This window comes from Vigna angularis, chromosome 10, assembly GCF_016808095.1.
Source record: "Vigna angularis cultivar LongXiaoDou No.4 chromosome 10, ASM1680809v1, whole genome shotgun sequence".
In the NCBI taxonomy this organism is placed as follows: domain Eukaryota; kingdom Viridiplantae; phylum Streptophyta; class Magnoliopsida; order Fabales; family Fabaceae; genus Vigna; species Vigna angularis.
The window spans coordinates 30,584,677-30,608,632 of record NC_068979.1 but is presented as its reverse complement, the minus strand read 5'-3'; the positions used below and the strand labels follow the sequence as shown (position 1 = coordinate 30,608,632).

Genomic DNA, 23,956 nt, shown 5'->3' with positions numbered 1-23,956 from the left:
TAAGATAACATGCTGTGAGAACTGCATCACCCCAAAAACGTGAGGGTACTTGACCATGAATAAGAAGTGTACGAGTTGTTTCAATAAGGTGTCTATTCTTACGCTCAGCCACCCCATTTTGTTGAGGGGTATAAGCACATGAGGTTTGGTGAAGAATGCCATGAGAAGCCATAAACTGTTTAAACGGTTGAGAAAGGTATTCACGGCCATTATCACTACGTAAATTTCGAATAGACACCCCAAACTGTGTTTTTATTTCATTGAAAAAAGATTGAAAAATAGAAAACAACTCAGAACGATTCTTCATTAAAAACAACCAAGTACATCTGGAATAGTCATCAATAAAGGTAACAAAATACTGAAAACCTAAAATGGACTTAACACGACTAGGTCCCCAAATGTCAGAATGAACCAATGAAAAGGGGGACGACGCCCGTTGTGAGACACTACGAGGAAAGGAACTACGAGTATGCTTCCCTAACTGACAAGACTCACACGACAAACTTGATAATGTGGACAACCTCGGGACAAGTTGTTGTAGTTTGGCAAGACTAGGATGACCGAACTGAGCATGAAGAAGGGATGGTGACTCCATGACTACGCCAACATGTGGAGAAGGGCGGAGATGATAAAGGCCATGAGACTCACATCCTGTGCCAATCATGTGTTTCGAACTCCGGTCCTGCAACCAAACAGAATCTTTAGTAAAGGAAATAACACAATTAAGAGTACGAGTTAAACGACTAATGGACAATAAATTGAAGGGAGACCCAGGGACATAAAGTACATGATCAATGGATATGGATGGAAAAATATTAACAGTACCAATACCATGAGATGAGACTCTAGACCCATCAGCCATTGTTACCGAGGGTAAATTAGCCGGACATGACAAGGAAGAAAACAAGGACTTGTTACCAGTGATATGATCGGTGGCGCCTGAGTCAAGGACCCAAGGTCCAAGGGAGTGAGTTAGACCAACAAAAGGTGTACCTGTACGGGCAACAGATGCAGATGTAGTGGAACCAGAGTGCTGATGATCCTCATACCATCTGAGAAATTCGTTAAAGATTGCAGGTTTGTCTACGATATTAGATGAAGTAGGATGGTCTGCAGACGGTGATCGGGGAGGGGGATCAGAATTTGCCACTGCTACAGGTCGAGGAGGACGTCCATGGAGAGCATAACATCTATCAATCTTGTGGCCTAACTTGCCACAATGGTCACATTTTGGACGTCCTTTACTTGGCTTGCGAGACCGACTTCGATCATCACGTTGAGCAGCCATAACAGAGGAATCATCAGTACGAGGAGATGTCTCAGTGACGGGTTTGCTCGGTATACGCAAAAGAGCAGAACAAGTAGAAGTAAAGTTGGGTATGACAGGAGAACCCAAAATCTGATCACGGACATGAGAAACATCATCAGAGAGTCCGTATAATGCCAACAACATGAAGAACTTTGATCGTTGTTCCAGAAACACACATCTTAACATCTAACAGTTTCAACAAAATGACTGTTATTTTAGTCGAGGAGGTCATGTGAGGAGGAATGATACACTGGCTAACAAGAGTAGTCAATAATTTTGGTTTTCTATGGTGGAGAGATAATGGGCTGCTGCCCTTCCAGCCCACCATGCCTAGTGAGTCAACCTACTTGAACCATAAATTTTTATAAAGGACTACCAAAGACTTGGTCCATTGAATAGGAGGATATTTCTCGATTGATGTATCATGTTTGGATGTTCTTCTAGAGCTCTAGGTGAATTTTCCCTTCTCATCAAGCAGTTAGGTTACTGCATTGTGACATTGTGGCAACAAGTTCGAGTCCTAGAAACAACTTCCCTGCTCAGTGGGTTAGATTGTTAGAGGCTGCTTATCCTGACTATCCTCAGACTCCAGAATTAGATGTGTGCACAGGGACTTATTTTCTTACAATGTTTCCAAATATCATTGGATGCCAATGTTGGCTAGCTTAACTTATGGAATACCCATAGATAATGTCTGTTGAGTGTGAGATGACCATACTGTGTTTAGCTGTTTTGGATTACTTTTCTAAATTGCAGTTAACATGGTATGATTTCTTTATACAGGTGAATTCCAAGGGCCTGCCCTTGTAGTAATCTTCGAAGGTGCTTGCTTGAGTCGAGAGGAATTTAGTAATCTCCAGCTCCGTCCTCCATGGAGATTGCGTGGCAACACAATTAACTATGGTTTGGGATTGGTTAGCTGCTATTCCATCTGTGATCTTCTCTCAGTCATGTCTGGTGGCTTCTTTTATATGTTTGATCCTCGTGGCTTGGTACTTGGTACACCTTTGGCAAATGCCCCATCAGCAAAGATGTTTTCTTTGATAGGTATACTGTGCGCTAATCATCTGAGTTAATGCAAAATAATTAAATAGTTTCTAACGTTTTCCATTTCAGACCCATTTACTATCTTTCACTTTTCTACTACTGATAACTTTATGGAAGTGTACTGTGAGTACTCTAGGTTGATCTCTTGCAGACATTGTTTACTATGTCAGATGGTAGGGACTGTTTGACTGGAGAATTGTAGAGCACACAACTTGTATCATGTGCTTTTATACCAAAATGTTAAAAAGTCGTATAAGTATCATTTTCCCAATAACAGAGCCAAGTCAGAGAAGAGAAAATGCAAGACTAATGGCAATAGTTCATTGAAATATTTTCTGTTCTCTTTACCCGTCCGTCAAGTTCATTGAAGCCCTCAAAGTTTATACTTTATTTGTCTTGCAAAAATCTTTGTTAAATTATTTTTTTCTTTTGGAATTGAATAATCCCTGACTTGGTTAATAATGTTCAAACAGTGGTTAGTGAGTAGCTGGTTATTGTCATGGTTAGTCGTGCAAAGGTTAATTGTTCCTAAATTGTAAAGCAATTTCCAAAACTTTTGTTTTTTGAGTAATATTCTTTGATCCTTTTCATGGTGGTTAGTTAATGGTTACTTATGAGAGGTACCCTATTGGCTATGCTTCAAGATTGGAAAGCCTTTTGGTATCAGTATCCTTGATTTAAGTTTATTTTAATATGCATTTTCGTAGTGTTACTTTTGTACTTCTCCCTTATGTGGAGTATTTTTTTATAAAATAAAAGTTCATAAGTATTCTCTTATTTAATTTTGAAATCTAATAGCCAAATTCCTATACAATTGTAGAACATAAAGTTGTTTACTCTTGAGGTTGCAGGTAATGATCTGACTCAACGATTTTGTGATCAATTTAGTCCAATGCTCATTGAGCAGACTGACTTGTGGTCATTAGCTGATTCTACCATTATTCGGATGCCTTTATCATTTGATTGCTTGAAGGATGGACCTGACCTTGGATCAAACAGAATAAGGCATATTATTGACATATTTATGAAGCATGGATCTAGAGCACTCCTGTTTCTGAAGTCAGTTTTACAGGTAAATTTAGTACTGTTCTATTCTTCATGCAGCAAGGCAGAACAAATGGGATTTAACAGGTTGAAGTTAGATTTTCTTTGGGATTCGGGATAGAACTTGGGGAATTAAATGTTCACATGGAATGTGGGGAAATATTTGTTTGGAGGTATTTGGTTGAGTTGAGGTTTATGGGATGTGAATGAGCCATGCATGCTAGATTAGGTTGTGACAAATTCAAGCAAGAAATTCTGGTGATTTGATGTGGTGAAAATCTAATGCTCTTTGGGGGGAAATGGATTTGGTTTTTTATGAAACTTACAATGTGAGGAAGGAACTCACTTGAGTGTTCAAATGTGATTTGGGAGGTGAAAAGGAGGAAGATGAGCAAATATACATGGAGAAAGACCCACATACCCATGTATTAAGGTTTTGGGTATAGAGTGGTGTCTTGGTGCCTTGTGAGGTTGGTTCCTGGCTCTTTAGTCAAGATCTCGCTGATGGTTCCCTCGAAGATCCCAAAAATTGGCACTGTCTATGGGGAAAATGTAGGAGAAAAGGCTTCCAGTGGGGTGAGGTTACAATGTGTGAAAGGGACTAATAGTTAAAGGTGAAAGTTGTTGGTTTTAAGTGAGTTGGAAGTCTCACACGTTTATTATGCTCCATAGTCTATCTTATCCATACCATATATTAGAGATGGGAACTTTATGTATAAGTGCTTTTACATTATATTTGCATTTCACTGTTAACTCCTTTAGATTTTCTGTTAGATTTAGTTAGCTATCTGTTAATTTGTTAGCTTCTTCGTCAGCAACTCATATGTACAGCTACTAACACCTACATTAAATACCAACTACATATATATAATACATATTCTAACAAGTACTAATTACATGGCTAGTCAAGAAGTAATTATGATTCTTGGTGCATGTGCATGTGTCTATTTATATATGTGGATGGCTTATCTCTATTATTGAACTCATTATCATCTACTATTGTTAGAAAATTGTTCATACAAAACACCTGTATACTTAATATGTCTTACTTGTAATTTCTACCATATGAGAGGACTCTTGTCTGGAACATTTTCATGATTCTATTGAGCCAGAGTGAAATTGCATTTCTTCTAGGTATCCATATCAACGTGGGAAGAAGGACATTCTAATCCAAGGCGGAATTTTTCTATAAGCATTGACCCATCATCTTCTATTTTGAGGAATCCATTTTCTGAAAAGAAATGGAGAAAGTTTCAATTATCAAGAATATTTAGCAGCTCCAATGCGATGATAAAGATGCATGTAATTGATGTGAATTTATATTCAGAAGGAACTACAGTCATTGATAGATGGCTTGTTGCACTCAGCTTGGGTTCTGGGCAAACCAGAAATATGGCTCTTGATCGGTATGGTTATATTTGAATTGCATGGATGTCAAAAACTCATGTTGATGTCTTACAATAACTTTTGTATGATCTGTGTCAATGCTTTACAATAACTTGGTTGCCATTTTCCTTTTATTAACTTGAAAACCTTTTTACTTATCGATGGTGCAGTTTGAGGATGCATCTAGCACTTTTTCTCTCTAAAATACAAAATAGCCATAGAAAACACAGAAGTTTATGAATGTGGAAGCTATTTTCCATGGTTTCTTTATTTCTTGCAAAAAACTCCTTGGCTTTGCACATTGCTTCTTTGTCTTGATCTTAAGGGAGGGTTCATACTGAAGCTTTTTCATTCTTTATTCCTCTTTTTCAGTTAGAGTTGGAAGGACAGTAAACAAGTCTTAGTTTATATTGAAACTCATTCAAGCGTAATGATTGAAGTTTTATGTTCCATATGTTATGTTTATCTCATGAAAGTTTTGTTTTGTTTGGTAATATCTATCAAAATTCAATTTTTTTTTCTGTTCAGGAGGTATCTTGCATACAACTTGACTCCCGTTGCTGGAATAGCAGCACTTATATCCAGCAATGGCTATCATGCCAATGATTTCTCAAGGAGCTCAATTATGGCCCCTCTTCCTTTGTCTGGTTGTATAAACTTACCTGTCACTATCATAGGTTGTTTTCTTGTGTGTCACAATACGGGTCGTTATCTCTTTAAATACCAAGACAGAGGGGCTTCTACTCAGGGACACTTTGATGCCGGAAATCAATTAATTGAATCTTGGAACAGAGAGGTGATGTCTTGTGTATGTGATTCCTATGTTGAAATGGTTTTGGAGATTCAGAAGCTAAGAAGAGATATTCCAAGCTCATTATTTGATTCGAGTGCCTATTCTGCAATCAGTCGCTCTTTGAAGGCTTATGGAGATCAAATCTACTCCTTCTGGCCTCGATCTTGTGAGAGGAAAATTCTGATTGATCAACAAGCTAATCATGATGACAACCCTCCAAGTCCACCAAGAGATGTTCTTAAAGCAGACTGGGAATGCCTTAAAGACCGGGTAATACATCCATTTTATTCTCGTATTGTTGACCTTCCAGTATGGCAGCTGTACTCAGGAAATTTGGTCAAGGCTGACGAAGGCATGTTTCTTTCACAGCCGGGGAATGGATTGATTGGTAATTTGCTTCCAGCTACAGTTTGCAGCTTTGTAAAGGAGCATTATCCTGTATTTTCAGTACCGTGGGAATTGGTGACTGAAATCCAAGCTGTCGGTTTTTCAGTGCGAGAAATTAGACCAAAAATGGTTAGGGATCTCCTAAAGGTTTCTTCAAAGCCATTGACTCTGCAATCAGTTGACACGTATATAGATGTTCTTGAATATTGCTTGTCTGATTTTCAGAAAGCAGAGTCATCCACCTCAGCCAAAGATAATGATCCTGATACTTCCAATGCTTTTTGCCGAGAAATTGATATCCACAGAATCACTTCTTTTCAGCGTAATATTCCAGGCTCCACTACTCGGGGAGAAGCCAGTTCTGGAGATGCATTGGAAATGATGACAAGTTTAGGGAAGGCTTTATTTGATTTTGGTCGGGGTGTTGTTGAGGACATTGGTAGATCAGGAGCACCCGGGTCTTACAGTAATGCTATGACTTCCATTGGTCAAAGTAGGGACGAAAAGTCCATATTAATTGCTTCAGAACTCAAAGGCTTACCATTTCCAACTGGAACTAGCAATTTAAAAAAGTTGGGCTTAAATGAACTTTGGATTGGGAATAAAGAGCAACAGTCATTGATGCTTCCCTTGGGAGACAAATTTATTCATTCTAAACTAATAGACAGGCCTCTCTTAGGTGGCATATTTTCTAATTTTACCCTCCAGTCTCTATTAAAGCTGCAAAACTTCTCCCTTAATTTACTGGCCAATCATATGAAACAAATTTTCCATGAAGATTGGGTGAACCATGTAATGGGATCGAATATGGCTCCATGGCTTTCTTGGGAGAAACTTCCTAGTTCTGGAAGTCAAGGGGGTCCTTCACCTGAATGGATTAGAACATTTTGGAAAAGGTTTAGGGGCTCAACGGAAGAATTATCCCTTTTCTCTGATTGGCCCCTAATTCCGGCATTTCTTGGTAGGCCAGTCTTGTGCCGTGTTAGAGAGCGGCATCTGGTATTCATTCCTCCTCTTTTGGAGCACTCAAATTCGACAAGTGGGATTTCAGAAAATGAATCTGCTGAAAGTTATGTGAGTGGTGTTAGGGTGCCAAGGGATAATACTTCTGAAACTGACTTAGCAGAGTCCTATATTTCAGCTTTTGAAAGATTCAAAACCAATTATCCCTGGTTACTGCCAATGTTAAACCAGTGTAACATACCCATATTTGATGAGGCATTTATCGATTGTGCTGCTTCAAGCAATTGTTTTTCTATGTCTGGTCAATCTTTGGGCCATGTCATTGCATCCAAACTTGTGGCAGCTAAGCAAGCTGGGTATTTCACTGAACCAACTAATCTCTCAACTTCAAATTGCGATGCACTTTTTTCACTCTTTTCTGATGAATTCTTCTCCAATGACTTTCATTATACCCACGAACAAATTGAAGCTTTGCGTTCTGTCCCAATATATAAAACAGTTGTTGGTTCTTATACTAAGTTGCAAGGTGAAGATCAATGCATGATCCCTTCAAATTCATTTTTAAAACCATATGATGAGCGTTGTCTTTCATGTGCCACTGATTCAAAAGAAAGTTCATTTCTTCGAGCCCTTGGAGTGCTGGAGTTGCATGATCAACAGATCTTAGTACGTTTTGGCTTACCCGGCTTTGATAGAAAATCTCAGAATGAGCAGGAGGAAATATTAATACATATTTTTAAAAATTGGCATGATCTTCAATCAGATCAGCTGGTGGTTGAAGCTTTGAAAGAAACTAAATTTGTTAGAAATTCTGATGAGTTTTCGACAGATCTGTTGAAACCATTAGATTTATTTGATCCTGGTGATGCTATCTTAATCTCTATATTCTTTGGTGAGAGAAGAAAATTTCCAGGAGAAAGGTTCAACACAGATGGGTGGCTTCGAATACTAAGGAAACTTGGGCTTCGGACTGCTACGGAGGTAGAGGTAATAATTGAATGTGCCAAAAGAGTTGAGTTTCTTGGAATTGAGTGCATGAAATCAGGTGATTTGGATGATTTTGAGACAGACATAATAAACAGTCATTCTGAAGTTTCACCAGAGGTGTGGGCATTAGGAGGTTCTGTAGTTGAATTTGTTTTCTCCAACTTTGCTCTTTTCTTTAGCAACAACTTCTGTGATCTTCTTAGCAAGATTGCATGTGTACCTGCTGAACTGGGGTTTCCTAATGTCGGTTGCAAGAGGGTGCTTGCTTCGTATAATGAAGCTATTTTGTCTAAAGATTGGCCTCTGGCTTGGAGTTGTGCTCCCATTCTTTCCAAACAACACACTGTTCCTCCAGAGTACTCGTGGGGGCCTCTGCATTTACGGAGTCCTCCTGCTTTTTGTACAGTTTTGAAGCACTTGCAAGTAAAAATGATACTTTTGGTTTATGTTTTATATTACATTACTTACCTACACGTATTTTATGCTAGCTTTCTTTTTCCTAGGTAATTGGGAGAAATGGAGGGGAAGACACTCTTGCTCATTGGCCCATTGCTTCAGGAATGAACATTGAGGAATGTACCTGTGAAATTTTGAAATATTTAGACAAAATTTGGGGTTCACTTTCTTCCTCAGGTTCTTCTCTATTCTCATGTTATTCCATTTTGCTAAGGGTTGAGTAGAAAGGGTGTGACTGATATGTTTTTTGTATTTATCTCTGATTCTTCTTACTCAATGCACTTAATATATGACCAATTGGCTTACCATATTCCTGTGAACCTCCAATCATTCTGTTCATTTGATTAAGCAGGTTTGCTTAGGTTGTTACATGGAATTTCTAATTACTTGTGCTATTGCAGATGTGGCAGAGCTATGCAAAGTGGCATTTCTTCCTGTTGCAAATGGAACGCGCCTTGTGACTGCTGATGCTCTTTTTGCTCGTCTGATGATAAATTTGTCTCCATTTGCTTTTGAGCTTCCTACTGCATATCTCCCATTTGTAAAGATTCTTAAAGATTTGGGACTCCAGGACATGTTAACACTCTCTGCTGCAAAGGGTCTTCTATTACATCTTCAGAAAGCTTGTGGATATCAGCGACTAAACCCCAATGAGCTCCGTGCAGTGATGGAAATTTTGAATTTCATCTGTGATCAAATTGTTGAGGGGAACACATTGAATGGGTCAAACTGGAAATCAGAAGCCATAGTTCCAGATGATGGCTGCAGACTTGTTCATTCAGGATCCTGTGTCTATGTGGATTCTTATGGTTCTCGATATGTAAAATGTATTGATACTTCCAGGATTAGATTTGTTCATGCAGATCTTCCTGAGAGAGTATGTATCATGCTCGGCATCAAAAAATTGTCTGATATTGTCGTAGAGGTAGCAAGATTTCAGGAGCATTTTCCTATTTATTGTTATCTAACTTTTGTCTGCTATAGGCTTTTACTTACTGGAATGTTTCTGTTTGGTTACAGGAACTAGATGAGGATCACGTACTACAGACTTTGGGTTCTCTGGGGTCTGTTTTACTGGTGACCCTCAAACAGAAGTTATCGAGCAAGTCTCTTCAAACTGCTGTCTGGACCATTGTTAAAAGCATGGGCAGTTACATTCCTGCATTCAATAGTTTTTCATTAGATACAATAGAATGCATATTGAACTCTACTGCGGAAAAGATGCAATTTGTTAAGTGTCTTAAAACAAAATTTCTGCTATTGCCCAATTTAGTAGATGTTACACGTGCAGGCAAAGATTTTAGCATCCCTGGGTGGAAGAATGATTCTGCACATCAAACTCTTTATTTTTTGAACCAATCAAGATCCTGTATTCTAGTTGCTGAACCACCAACTTATATTTCTCTTTTTGATCTCATTGCCATTATAGTCAGTCAGGTATTAGGCTCTCCAATCATATTGCCTGTTGGGCCCTTATTTGGTTGTCCTGAAGGATCTGAGATTGCTGTTGTTAATGTTTTAAAACTCTGCTCTGATAAGAAAGAAGTTGAACCTATAAATGGGAGTAGCAATATGGTTGGCAAGGAAATATTGCCACAGGATGCACGTCTTGTGCAGTTCCATCCACTCAGGCCCTTTTATTCTGGTGAAATAGTAGCTTGGCGGTCTCAACAAGGTGAAAAGCTGAAGTATGGTAGGGTTTGGGAAGATGTTAGACCATCTGCAGGTCAAGCTCTGTACAGAATTAAAATTGAAGTTGCGCAGGGGGATACACAATTTTTCCTTTCATCACAAGTATTTTCATTTAAGAGTGTATCAGCTAGTAGTCCTCTAAAAGAAACACTGGTGCATGATAGCCCTTTATTGAGTAGTAACATGCCCAGTGTTGATTTCCCAGAGAGCTCCTCAGGAAGGGGAGAAAGCTATTCTCAGGTTTATCCCTTGGAACTTTTCACTAATTACTAGTATCATGTATCGTAAATTTGCATTTATTACAGGCATTGCAATTTGTGATCCATCATCCTATGCTTTCCATTAACGCATGAATAATGTGTCAGCAAATGAGAGATATTTTTGGAGCTTTTAAGGTTGGGATGAAACCAAAAGCTTGAAATTAAGAAACTTTTCTTGTTTAGTTTGTGGCTTATGCTCAATGCTATCTACCTTTAACTGTCACATATCTTGTTACCATTTAAAAATAAGCATTCTGTTAGGTTTTTTGGTGACAAGAAACCTAAGCTCTATTTCAGTTTAAGAAAAACAACACAGATTTAACACCAACAAGGTAAGTCAGTGTTTTATTGGAATGGAAAAACAGAAAACTACATTCAAGGGAAGAAGTTCCCTTTACACAGGGCAGAACCTGTTACAAAATAAAATACCCACCACTAACCTCCATACACGCTCCCCCTTAAAAGAAAACCAACTTAGGCATTATAACCGCCTAACTGGTGTTATAACTGCCTAATTTAGTCCCTCCTAACTGTCTAACCCCCTTCTCTCCTTACTAGTAACTTCTATGTTTAATTTCTGCCTTTGTTCCTAACATAAACCTTGAGAGTTCTATCACATTCTGTTGGTTCATTTTGTATTGCTCATGTCAATTTTCTTAAATGAATGAGAAGTATCTTCTTGTGAATAGGTGCAGCCTGTGAGAGAGCAGTCTGGCAAGGTTTCATCTGCGGAACTGGTACAGGCAGTCAATGAAATACTGTCTGCTGCTGGGATCAAAATGGATGTGGAGAAGCAGGCTCTACTTCAAAGAACATTAAATTTGCAAGAAAATCTAAGAGAGTCTCAGGCAGCTCTTGTGTTAGAGCAGGTTGGTGATTTTAATTTTTAGTTCGATGATTTCATAGCCTCGTTGTGTTATACCATTATTAATATTTTTCTTTCTGAATGGTAATTTGCCGTGTTGGCATTCTAATTTCACGATCATTTGAAAACTCTTTATGGTTTATTTGAGCATGTCATATGAACCCGTTGTTAGTTTGACGCATCACACTTGAAACTTTTAATATCTTAAACATAGGTTTTCTTGTTGGAAATTTTTGGATATCCACTTACGAAACTCCTCCTTAAACTTATCTACCAACGATTTTCTTACATATGTATGTATTGGTGCAGTCAGATATTACAAGGGACAAAAGGGTATCCATTTTTAATTATCAATTGAAGCAATGAAAATTCTATCTATGCTGCATTACAGTTGTATAAGCTTTGGGGATAGTTTTACTTTTATAGCGTAGGACACAGTAATGATTGAACTAAAGTAGGTACCTTGATGCTTTATAATGCATATCTCTTAGAGTTAACCTTTATGATAAGTTTGAAATAACATTATACATTGTACAGGAAAAGGTTGAAAAGGCAACAAAAGAAGCTGATACAGCGAAAGCAGCATGGATTTGTCGGATTTGTCTGAGTTCTGAGGTTGATATAACGATAGTTCCTTGTGGTCACGTATTGTGTCGTAGATGTTCTTCTGCAGTGTCCAGATGTCCTTTTTGCCGGCTTCAGGTTACAAAAGCTATCAGAATTTATCGTCCATAATTGCTCCATTGCTTTTGGACACCCTCAGATTTCCATTCGCCAATTATTAATGTTTCAAATGATTAATTGGCTGCATTGGACTCTGACATGAATATCATCTTTTGTGATTGAGCCCCAAAATGGGTACTGCTGGTTTTTTTTTCTGTATATTGGCCTCAATGAAAAAAGGTTTTGTCAATTACCCTGTACCTTTCAATATTCTCACATTTTTTACCACTAAATCCTGAAAAGGTTAGTGAAAAAATATCAAGGCTTTGTCCCTACGCATCACAGTTAAATAACAAAATTGACCTTTTAAAATTCTAAAACATCCCGGAAAATTTTACGCAGAACGTAATGAAATACTTTTTATATTTTACATTTTGACAGCTTTAGGAAAAAAATTCTACATATATAATTCAGTATTGATTTTCAACTATTAGAAATTTTTAATTCCAGGCTAATTTAAAATATATTCTAGGTTTTTTTATAAAGTATTTTTTTAAAAGCTTTAGATTTCATAGCGTAGTATAAATGGAAGGAGAGTAGGAGGAATTACAGGGGAATCTAGTTTTAGGGTCTCTCCCACATTATTATTAAGTTCATATGAAATTGATACCTACTTTTATACTTGAAAATATAACAAAAATGTTATTAGGTGTTATTAACGATACATGAGTTTCTTGGACATGATATACAAATCATGATTTGCATCTTATCATAAAATTCATTTATGCCTTAACAAGATTGAGACTAATGACAATTAAAAGTTTCAGCTTGATCCAATTGGTTGCCTGAAAAGTTTATAAATATAAATTGAGCTAAGAAAAAAAGTGCAACTTAAATTAAACCAAACATTTTCTAATCTTACTCATTTAGTCAAATTAAACTATAATCTATTTGAAAAACCAAGTTAACTCAACACACTTTTTTATTTTATTAATAAGACATGATTGGTCGTGTTAATATCAATAATAACAATAACATTAATGTGAGTGAGAGTAGTCTCTAAATAAAAACTTATAATAAGACAAAAATTAAAAATTTCATAACATGTTAAAACTTTCTTATTACTTAAAACTTTCTTATTACTTTAATTTTTTCATAGTGACTACGTTCATGAAAAGCTTTAAATATATTTATAATAATATTGATCACTTATCTAAAAATTAGTTAAATAAATCAATTTAAAAATCACACAATTAACCTTTTAATTTTGTTTATCTATCACAATTACAATAATCCATTAAACCTAATTTTTCTTATATTCTGAATAAATTATTTTTTATCAAACAAACCGTTAGACCTAAACGTCAAAGGTGATTTAAAATATATCTCAAACTTAACCTATGTGGCTTATTGAAATGGGTTGAACTTTTCATTTTTACAAATACAGGTATGTCCAAAATACATTTGTCTTAATTTTTGAAGCCAATATTAAATACATTTGTCTAATTAAAACAGATTTAAATCTACACAATTTACTCTTTTTATAACACCATTGATAAAAACCATACACTGTAAGTACAACATCACCAACATAAAGTATCAAGGATGGACCAGAGAAAAATGGTCAACACCTACCAAAAGAAAAAGTGATACTTAGATAGCAGCCTCGTGCACGAGCCTCCGTATCCCACCTACCCATTTGCCAACAAAACAATTATTATAAGACATTTATATTGCCAAAGATGGAAGAGGAGCTTCACCACACAAAACTAAATAAGATATGAGCTAGTTATATAAAAAATTATATCGTTTTCTATAAAAAAAAACTTTAAAACAATATGTTAATAAGTTTTTTTATCTTTATATAATATTTTATTTTCTCATTTTTATGTAAGGTGAAACTTTTAATATATTTAACAAAATTTTAGTATACCCTTTTAATTTTATGAACTTTTATTTCAATACAATAATAAATTCGTTGTTAATAGTTTTAAAATATTTAAGTTTTATATTATATTAACATATTCTAGTCAAAGAGTTTGATAAGCCGAAATTTGAAACTTATATTCCAACATTGAAGATGACAGATAGTAGACCTGATTATGTCTATATAAACATGAGAAAATTAAAGAAAGTAGAAAACAACTAAACAGCATAGAGAATGGGTTGTAACTCGAAAGAGAGTGAAATTCCCTTGGAAGTGGAAAAGGTGGATGATGCATACCGTTCTGCTGTGTTGCTGTGTTTCAGCAGAGTCCTCCCTGCAATTCTAAACGCTGCTATAGACATAAATCTGTTTGATGTCATAGCAAAGGCAAAGAGTTCTTCCGATGACTCAAGTTTTTCTGCTTCTGAGATTGCTTCTTTGCTTCCAAATCAGCTCCCACAATTGGCTAATAGGCTTGAAAGAATGCTGCCACTCTTGGTCAGTTACTCTCTTTTACGTTGCTCTATTCGCACCGATCAAGATGGTAAGAGAGAAAGAGTTTATGCTCTCACACCAGTTGGACAGTACTTTGCTTATGATCATCAAGGAATCTCTCTCGCTCCACTCTCAACCTTACTTCATCGCGGATTTCATGACCTTTGGTAATAATCAATACTTTAATTTAACCTCTAATTTCTCTCTTTAATGTTCATTTAATCTCTAATCCAACAATTGACTTGTATTGTTTAAGGATTCATTTGCCTTTATATTTATATTAAGATACAAAGTTCACAAGATTAAGTGGTACATCAATATTGTAAATCTACTATTCTCATAAAAATAGAAAGTTAAGTATTTTACAGGAAGAAGACCTGTATATCATTAGTTTAAAGTTTTAACATCATTATTTTAAAACTTTTGGTTAAAAGTGGTGTAAGTACTTTATGTTTCAGGTATGAGTTCGAATATCTCCACACAATACACATTCATGCTTTTACTCTAATTTAGATTACGTAATCCTATATGTCTTTAGTCAAAGTTCGCTTACAATTCAAACTGTTTGAAATACTTGTCAAAGACAATGCTTACGTCAGTAATTAAATTGATAGGAGATCACAACAAAGACTCAAATTTGCAATAAATAAATTCATCTACTCCTTACCTTTAACCTCTGTTTATAGTTTTTCATATGAACTTTTTCATACGAGCTTGGAGCAGTGAATCTTAATCATGGTCCAATCATGACCATAATAATTACCAGTAATCTAGATTTATGGTAGTGTTTAGGTATGTTTACTGATAGGGACGTCTGTCTGGTCTCTAACCATGTTCGACCGGCCAGTCTTCACATTGCCTATCTGGATTCTCTGGGTTTAAACCTATGTGGCCTATCGTTTCCTTCTGGTGGTCTCTTCCGCTTAGTTCTATTCATGTAGCCATCTGGTCGTATAATACACTTTGTATAAATGGGACTCATATATTAGTGTTGTGTCTTTTTTTAATCTTCCATTGGAAGACTCGTAACTAAGTAGTAATTATCATACTTCTGTCTTTTGAATAACTAAGTTACAACCAGTTTTCATGAATTAAACCTGTTGTAGTATTTTATTCATGACTTTTCATAAGCTTTAACGCTGTTTGTGCTCTTAATAGGAAGGATGCAAAAGGAGCATTTCTAGACCCTAATTGCAGTAACCATTTTGAAAGTGTCTTTGGAATGCTGTCATATCAGTATATGGAGAAAGATGCAGAGTTGAATCAAATGTTCTACAAAGCAATGGCTCATGCTGGTCCAATAGAAGTGAAAAGAGTACTCAAAGTATATAAAGGATTTGAGGGATTGTCAACACTGGTTGATGTAGGAGGTGGAGTAGGAGAGACCCTGAAACTTATTCTCTCTGCATACCCTTCAATCAAAGGAATTAACTTTGATTTACCTCAGATGATTCAAGATGCACCTCCTCATCCAGGTACATTATTTATACTAATTTCTCTTGCTCTATGTATAAAGAGGTTACAAATATTTTATAAGTTAGTGAAAATTTTCAATCAGCAAGCTAACACTCATTCTGCATGAAGGTGTGGAGCATGTGGGAGGAGATATGTTTGAAAGTGTTCCAAGTGGGGATGCCATTTTAGTGAAGGTTGGTGCATTACATAGAATTTAATTTTGTATTTCGAAAAGTTCAATATACTGTGTAAAATTTCTAATTATTGGGAATCCAAGTATAAATCATCTCGTATTGAATAAAAATAAGAAAGTAGAGTAGTATATAATAAGAAAGTAGAGTAATATATAAAGATGAAAGACTCGTTAATTTATTGTCTTAAGGTTTTTGGTACAAAGTGATGTCAGTTCTTAGGTTCAGATGTTATTGGTATTTGTGTCTTCAAGTGAATCTCTTCCTCGATAAACGTTAATCTCATTTTTTTTCTTTGGTTGTGGTCATTTCAGTCTATATGTCACAACTGGGGAGATGAAGATTGTATAAAATTTTTAAGAAACTGTCACAAAGCTTTGCCACCAAATGGGAAAGTGATTGTTTTGGACTATATAATTCCAGAGGTTCCCAATTCAAGTGATGCATCTAAACATAGTACTATTGTGGACAATCACATGCTTTTAGCACATGGAGGGAGGGAAAGAACTGAGACTGAATTTGAGAACCTGTGCAAGAGCTCTGGCTTTTTCAAGTTTCGTGTTGCATGTAATGACATATCAGCTACTGTGGGAGTGATGGAGTTCTACAAGTAGAGTTTTTCAGTAATTTTTTTTTATGCAGAATAGAGTTTTGGATCAGAAATTAGTATATGCAAGCAATCTTGAATAAGAAAGTTCTGGAAAAGTTATTGTAGCAATTTAATAAAGTGACATGTAATGTTTGACTGGTAAAAATTGATCAGAATTACAACTATATGTTAATCGTGTTATTGATAAAAAAACCTATAGCATAATGTTACTAAACAATATTTACCTTTTTAACACGTGAAAAATTACTGATTTTAAGTTGTCCAACAAATTTTACTAATATATTGTGTGACAATCTTATTCATTTTTTAAATAAATGTGTTTTTTTTTTATAATTTGATTTAAAAGATAAACATTATTTATCTTTAAGAAATAAGAAATTAAAGTACATGATAAGAAATAATACTTTAAAAGTAAAAACAAGTTTAGAATTGAGAAATTGAAACTCATGATTTATCTTTTATGATTAGGTTTAAATATAATTTTATTTTATATATTCAAACCTAATTTTTATGTTTAATAAGAAAACCACATCATGTAACATCATATTCTTAGCATGTTACACTAATAAAACAATTTTTTCTCAAACTATATAGACATAATATTAATACAGTTATAAAAACTAATCATAATAATAAATATATTTAAAACAACAAAAGATAAATATTAAAAGATCAAGAAAAAAACTTTGTTGTATCACCGTCTTCCACTAGAGATGTTTCAACATATATATCTCATTTGTTTATACCAATAAGGTGATCATCGAAAAAGAAACAAACATAAACACAAGAAACACAAAGAAATAACAGGATAAGCTAATGTACAAAAGAGTTTTCATAAACAATTAAATCATCTAGATACACATAAAGTAAGCTAGCTGAAAATATAAATCGTACCAAGACACCTAATAACATGTTAAATTTCATCACACAACTTTCACACATTCATACATGAAATCAAACTTTTCGAGACTCATTTATCTGAATATGTGCACTTGAGTCAGTTTCGTGAAGTATACACTTGTGGTGGTAATAGACCACTCTACCGAGCTACCACTCACAATATTAATCCTTATCATGGTCATAAGAACATTGAGATTGTCCTTATGTCAGGACCTCATGTCACTCTCACTAATTAACCATTCTCCTCTACATGAGCATGGAAGATTAGTAGAGTTAAGAATAGCTTCAAATGATAAAATAATCCTTACCTTAATGCATACAATGCTCATATCCATTAACAATCTTATCATCATGACAATATCATACATCCCATCCACATTTGTCCATAAATCTATCAACCATTCTCACCAAAACTTCATAAACTAGCTATCATTTTAACATCCTATCAATACAAGTGTAAGTGTAGACTCTAGGGTTGAGAATTCAAATAAGATAAGTATTAGGTATAAAATCTCTAATATATGGATACCTTTAATAAGTAATAGGTATGATAATTTTTATTACCTTATTGATAGGATGATACATAGTATCAACTTGTGAACACTCATTACCTTATAATTATTGATACTGAATTTTATTTGAGTATTTTAAGAAAAAAGGGAGATAGAAAAAATTATTAGTGAGAGAAATATTAATCGTTAAGTTATTTAGCATTTGATTTTATATATTTAATTTTTTTTTATTAAACTTATGAAAATGGAGTTAATTTAAAAAAGAGAAACTTTTTAAAACTTATATGTAGTATCTTTTTAAAACGTGAGTAATAAAACATATCTTTGTAGATGGATAGGTAATAAGTAAAGAACATATCTTTGAATTGGAGAAAAAGAAAAGAACCAATTGTTAGCTGTATTAAAGAAAAAGGTTTATAAGGTTGTTAGAGTGTTTCGAAAGTGTGGTTTTATTCTGTTGTGTTGCGTGATGGAGTGATTCAAGCAATGCATTACTTTCATCCCTCTCTCGAGCTATCAAGAAATTCTAATCCTTTTCTTTGCAATGGAAGAAGCTCTACTTATCATGTCTTTCTCTTTCTACACTAACTCATCAATTCTCTTATGTTTCGAGGTATTTCTCTCTCTGTTAATGTAAACTTATCTATCTTTCCTCATTTTCACTTCCATCATTATAAATTTAATAAATTCTATGTTTTATGAGATGAATATTACTAAAATAACCTATTATCTACTGTGATCATTGTTATACCCTCTCTACTGTATTACATATATCATTTATCTTAAAAGTGTTTTAGTTAAAATATAAAAAAATTATGCTCGCTCAAACCTTTTTTTTACGGTATTTTTTAATTTCTTTACTAATTTTAAATCGATTTGGCTAAATCTTATAATTTCTTTACTGAGCTTGCCATCTTTTGTTTCCTATATAAATATCTCAAATCTTACATTTTTAGTTTTAACAATTCTCCTGCTATGATTAAGACAACAGAACTTATATCCCTTTGATTATTTTCTTTTTGGGTAACCAATGAAACATCTATTAATTATTCTTAGCTCAAGTTTCTGTTTTATGCAGATTTTAAATCCTAATTTCTGTTTGACACTCCAAACGTTCGGGTGTCTTGTATCAATCTACAATTAAAGAGGTATCTTAGGAATCACTTTATTGGTTCTTACAAGTTTTTGTAGTGATAATATTTTCATTATATAGAATTAACATATTAATCACATGATTTATTTTCAGATACATCAAATTGACTATTTTATTTACTTTTAAAAAAGTTATTAAATTGCCATTTCCAAACACGAGTCGAAGTGAGAAAATCATTTTAATTTAACAATATTAATATATAACAGGTCATCCCAAAATCGTAAAATCATAACACATAAATTAGATACGGACAAAATTCACATAGATAATGTAATAAAATTATAACTAGGATTTGCTTTTTAAAAATGATAATTAGCTTAAATGTATTTTAATTTATACCAGGTCGTTATGTTTTACCCCCTCTTCCCTCCTTTTGTAATTGACCTTTCTCTGTGAACCACATATACACTTACAAAAGGTTTCCATGAGTGAGTTTTCTCTTTTGTTGTTAATTTGCATCAGGTATTTTTTAGCGAAATTTATTATTAATATTGTTCTATATTGAGTCAACCGTGTCAATTTTTTAACTTTTTTTCCGAATTTTATGAAAAGTATTATATTAGAAACAAGATCTTTATTTGACATTCCATTATCCATTATCAACTCACCTCAAGATGATTAAATTTGTATAAGTAAGTTTGCCATCTTTTCTTTTCTATAAATATCTCAAAACTTTTTTTTTCTTTTCCAATGTTCCCTTCTTAGATTAGTTTGATATCATTCTAACATTATTACTACAAATCTTATGTCTGATTGAGTATATATCTGAGCATATATATATTACATTAAATAACATACGCATAAGAAAAATGCTTCCATTTGTTTTTGTTCCAAATAATTTTTAGGAATTAGCGAGAATAAATTTGTCTTATTTTTAAACAACGATTTTATCACTTGTCCATCTTAAATTATGGTTGTTCTTTTTTATTGTCATTTCTCACAATAATTACATGAACACTCACACTATGGCTAAAGATACAAGTAAGAAAAAAACGTAACTTCTTTAATTTCCAATCAAACTCCCATCGATTTTATTATTTTCAATGAACCTTGCATTTTTAGTTTCAAAAATTATCCTACTATGATTAATAACAAAAACTTATACCAAACGTTAGGTGTCTTATATTGGTTGTCCTATCAATCCACAATTAAAAAGGTATCTTAGGAATCCGAAAATCGTAAAATCATAACACATATAACCTAGATACGGACAAAACTCACATAGATAATGTAATAAAATTACAGTTAAAAAAAATACTAAGATTTGCTTTTTAAAAATAATAATTAGCTTAAGTTTATTTATATTTATACCAGGTGTCATTATATTTTACCCCTCTTCCTTCTTTTTATAATAATTACCCAATGAGGTTTTTTGTTGTTAATTTGCATGAGGTAGTAAGTTTTCTCTTTTGTCTCCTTTCTAAACAACTATTTTATCACTTGTTCATCTTAAACCTCTATTTAATGTTACTTCTTGTTGTTTTTCTACCATAATCATGACTTCATCATTGTGTTGCTTTTTTTCATTGTCATTTATCACAACAATTATGTGGACACTCACTGTTGCTAAAGATACAAGTAAAAAGAACCTAACTTCTTTAATTTCCACATGTCCTGGAATCAAATTCCATCGACTTCTTCATTTTAAATGAATCTTTCATTTTTAGTTTTAACAATTCTCCTACTATGATTAAGGCATCAAAACTTATATCCTTTGATTATTTTCTTTTTGGGTAATCAATGGAAGATCTATTGATTATTTTTACATCTAGTTTCTATTCTTGCAGAGTTTAAATCCTAATTTCTGTTTGACACCCCAAACGTTCGGGTGTCTTATATTGATTGTCCTATCAGGTATGTCAAGAATCACTTTACTAGAAATCTTGTTTAACAAATACATGGTTATTTCTCAAAGCATGCATCTATGACTATTTTTCAAAGTTTGCCTCCATAAAAGCATGGTTAAAGAAGAATTACTTAACATACTTCAAAAAAATATAAACCATTCAAATTCATCTTATGTAAAGTATCATAAAAAATTCCACTACCAATGAGATGATTGTGCTTAAAGAAGTTAAAATATCCATTAACGAAATTAAAAGAGTATATAGTAACATCAATTTTAGATTATGAAACCAAATTCCTACATATAAACGAAATAGCCTATACCTAAATGATAATGAGTTCAAAATAAGCTGCACAAGGAAGTTCTCATTCATACCTATTTCCAATGCCTTAAGTCTTACTATAATGTTTAGCATTTAAATAATGTGCCCCATTCATGGTGCCTAATGTACTTGTTAATGTCCCAAAACAAGACACTTATCAATTGTGTAGGAGCGCTCCCCCACAAACTCTTTTAGGGTCAATAATAATATGATTTGTTCATTCCAATAATATTAATGACAATTAAAATATGTATTAGTTAGAATCACATACTGCATTTGGATATATAAGTAAAAGTAATGAACATATAAAATTGTGTACAATTATATTCATTACTTATAAAATAAAATAATAAACCCTTGAGTGATCTGTAAATGTCTTTTATTAATGAATTTCAATATACATATAAACTAATAAACATATAGTGTAGCATCCTTTATTTCATGAGTAATTTACATAAATATCATTAATTTGGAACAACATAAACATAAAACCTTTGTCTCCTTTGGCGACTAACAAATTCATCTTACATTTAATTTCAAACAAATATAATACCCACTAGCACTTTCATATATATATATATATATATATATATATATATATATATATATATTTGCTTAATTTTTTTCTCATGTAAAAAAGAAACTATTTCATTAAAACACTAAAAAAAACATAGGATAAAATTTATTTGGCTTTTAAATACAACACCATAATGGGATCTTAAAATTACATAATTCTCATCTGTATTAAATGAGGGTATGTATACCTTTCTCCATGAGAAATTAGCCTTTAGTGTTCTAAAGATTCAATAAGAGATGAATAAGTGTGAGCCTTTTTCTCTTTGAGAGATTGTTTTTCAGTGCAGTGTTATGGATATTTAATTTGATGGATGTAGGACAAAGAAACTTTTACATACTTATAAACGTGCTCAGTCGGAGGGTTACTCTCTACATCATCCCACATTGCTCCCTGTACCATCACATTATTTTTAAATTCCAAAACTATCTTTTATATTTTAAAATATCTTACACTCCCACATCTTTTCTTAAACTGATGTCGACATTTGTTGAAGGAAAAATTCTTCAACGGATGTGCAACATCTGTTAACAAATGTACCATATCCGTTGAGGTCTTTTTTTTTTCTTTAGTTCTTAGTTTTTTAATTTATTGTATTTTAACTTAATATATAAATATTATTTAATTTTTTTTAAAATTATTACTTAATTATTTGTAAATTAATTTTATTTAATTTAATAAAATAATAATAATTAATTTAATTTATGTATTATTATTTAAATAATAATTAAAATATTATTGAAAAATCTATTAAAGGATGTGACACGTCATGTGGCCACATGCATTGAAGATTTCTTTTTTTTAGTTTTTAGTTTTTAATTTATTATATTTTAAATTAATATAAATATTATTTTTTTTTTAAAATTATTATTTAATAATTTATAAATTAAATTTATTTAATTTAATAAAATAACTATTATTAATTTAATTTATGTATTATTATTTAAATAATAATTAAAATATTTTTGAAAGATTTATTAAACGGATGTGCTATATCAGTCGTTAAGAGATGTGACCACATATGAAGATTTCTTTTTCTCTTTAAATAAAAACAATAAACTAAAATATAAAATATGTAAATGAATGTCAACATTGAAACAGATATTGACATCCATTTTATAACAAGTAGTGAAAGGAGCATGTGGTGGTAGTGGTGAAGAGAGCAACAGTCCCTCAGTTATCATTAGAAAATTGCTCCTTATTAGCCCAATTATTGGTTTGCCTTTACTTATTAATTTATTTACTTATTGACTATTTAATTATAATAAGTTATGTACACGGGTACATAAAACCTCACTTATACCATATTATAAATGAATATGATACATGTTGTTAAGGTAGTGTCAAATCGAATGCATAAATGTTAGAGGAGATTGATAGTGGAAAATATAATAGACCAAAGTAATCTTGCAATGATATACTTTTGGTATCATATTATATATGATAGTGAAATATAGATCTAACTCAATTCTATATATTATATTTTGTTAGTCATACTAATTTATTAAATTTAGTGATATATAACAAAATGCGTTTTATAGTCTAATATTGATGAACGAAATAGAGGAAAAAATTATTTTATAGTCTAATAAAAAAAACTATAAGGAATTAAAGTGAAGTTTTATATTTGAAAGAAAAAAATTGAAAATTAAATTATAGATAGGAAATAAAGTAACAAGCGTTGAAGACATGAAAGTAAGTGTGGAATTCTTCTTACTCACGAGGTCACCAATCTCTTCATGCATATAATAACTTGATTCATAGAATTCTCTATAACAATTAACAGTTTACAGAATTACATATTTTTTGTTCATTTCCTATTTACAATTTTTTTCTAAATTTGATACGATTTAAAAGCGTTTCTATAATTATAAACAAAATTAAACTTAAAAAAAAATGTAATGTTAATTTTGTATATAATGCATGTTTCAGTTCAAATTATTTGATCAAATATATTTTGCACTCCTATACTTTTTTTTTTTTACTTAACAAAATATTTTGATTTACATACTTGTGTGTCATTAAGTACACGTTTGGATATGATTCATTTTTTTGTTGGACGGAGGTTATTAAAACTTTTTCAAAACATAATGTTATTTAAGAACTAAATATTTTCGTT

At 32.9% G+C, this 23,956-nt stretch overlaps 2 protein-coding genes across 6 annotated transcripts in view; both read left to right on the top strand.

The window, feature by feature from the left end:
* The window catches only part of LOC108335345 (uncharacterized), a 28,751-nt gene extending 16,603 nt beyond the window's left edge, over positions 1-12,148 (top strand). For 4 of the 5 annotated variants that reach the window (XM_052869042.1, XM_052869041.1, XM_017571344.2 and 1 more), the window contains 9 exons: positions 2,093-2,356; positions 3,208-3,428; positions 4,535-4,806; positions 5,315-8,339; positions 8,420-8,549; positions 8,774-9,297; positions 9,393-10,304; positions 11,014-11,193; positions 11,727-12,148. In XM_052869042.1, coding sequence (XP_052725002.1) covers positions 2,093-2,356; positions 3,208-3,428; positions 4,535-4,806; positions 5,315-8,339; positions 8,420-8,549; positions 8,774-9,297; positions 9,393-10,304; positions 11,014-11,193; positions 11,727-11,924 — 5,726 coding nt within the window. In that variant the 3' untranslated portion in view covers positions 11,925-12,148. The remainder of the gene's footprint in view (positions 1-2,092; positions 2,357-3,207; positions 3,429-4,534; positions 4,807-5,314; positions 8,340-8,419; positions 8,550-8,773; positions 9,298-9,392; positions 10,305-11,013; positions 11,194-11,726) is intronic. The other variant, XM_017571345.2, reaches the window with a different exon arrangement.
* Positions 12,149-13,971: 1,823 nt separating this feature from the next.
* LOC108335252 (isoliquiritigenin 2'-O-methyltransferase) lies at positions 13,972-16,636 on the top strand. The gene is made up of 4 exons (XM_017571232.2): positions 13,972-14,441; positions 15,433-15,749; positions 15,859-15,923; positions 16,235-16,636. The coding sequence occupies exons 1-4, from the start codon at positions 14,014-14,016 to the stop codon at positions 16,532-16,534; spliced, it is 1,110 nt and encodes a 369-aa protein (XP_017426721.1). The 5' UTR covers positions 13,972-14,013; the 3' UTR covers positions 16,535-16,636.
* Positions 16,637-23,956: the final 7,320 nt, after the last annotated feature.

What these genes read in the sequence shown, in the direction of transcription:
- LOC108335252 (XM_017571232.2), top strand. Translation starts at nt 14,014, where the DNA reads ATGGGTTGTAACTCGAAAGAGAGTGAAATTCCCTTGGAAGTGGAAAAG. An exon ending in CGCGGATTTCATGACCTTTG is followed by an intron (nt 14,442 to 15,432) that starts GTAATAATCAAT and finishes TGCTCTTAATAG; the next exon opens with GAAGGATGCAAAAGGAGCAT. An exon ending in GGGATGCCATTTTAGTGAAG is followed by an intron (nt 15,924 to 16,234) that starts GTTGGTGCATTA and finishes TGGTCATTTCAG; the next exon opens with TCTATATGTCACAACTGGGG.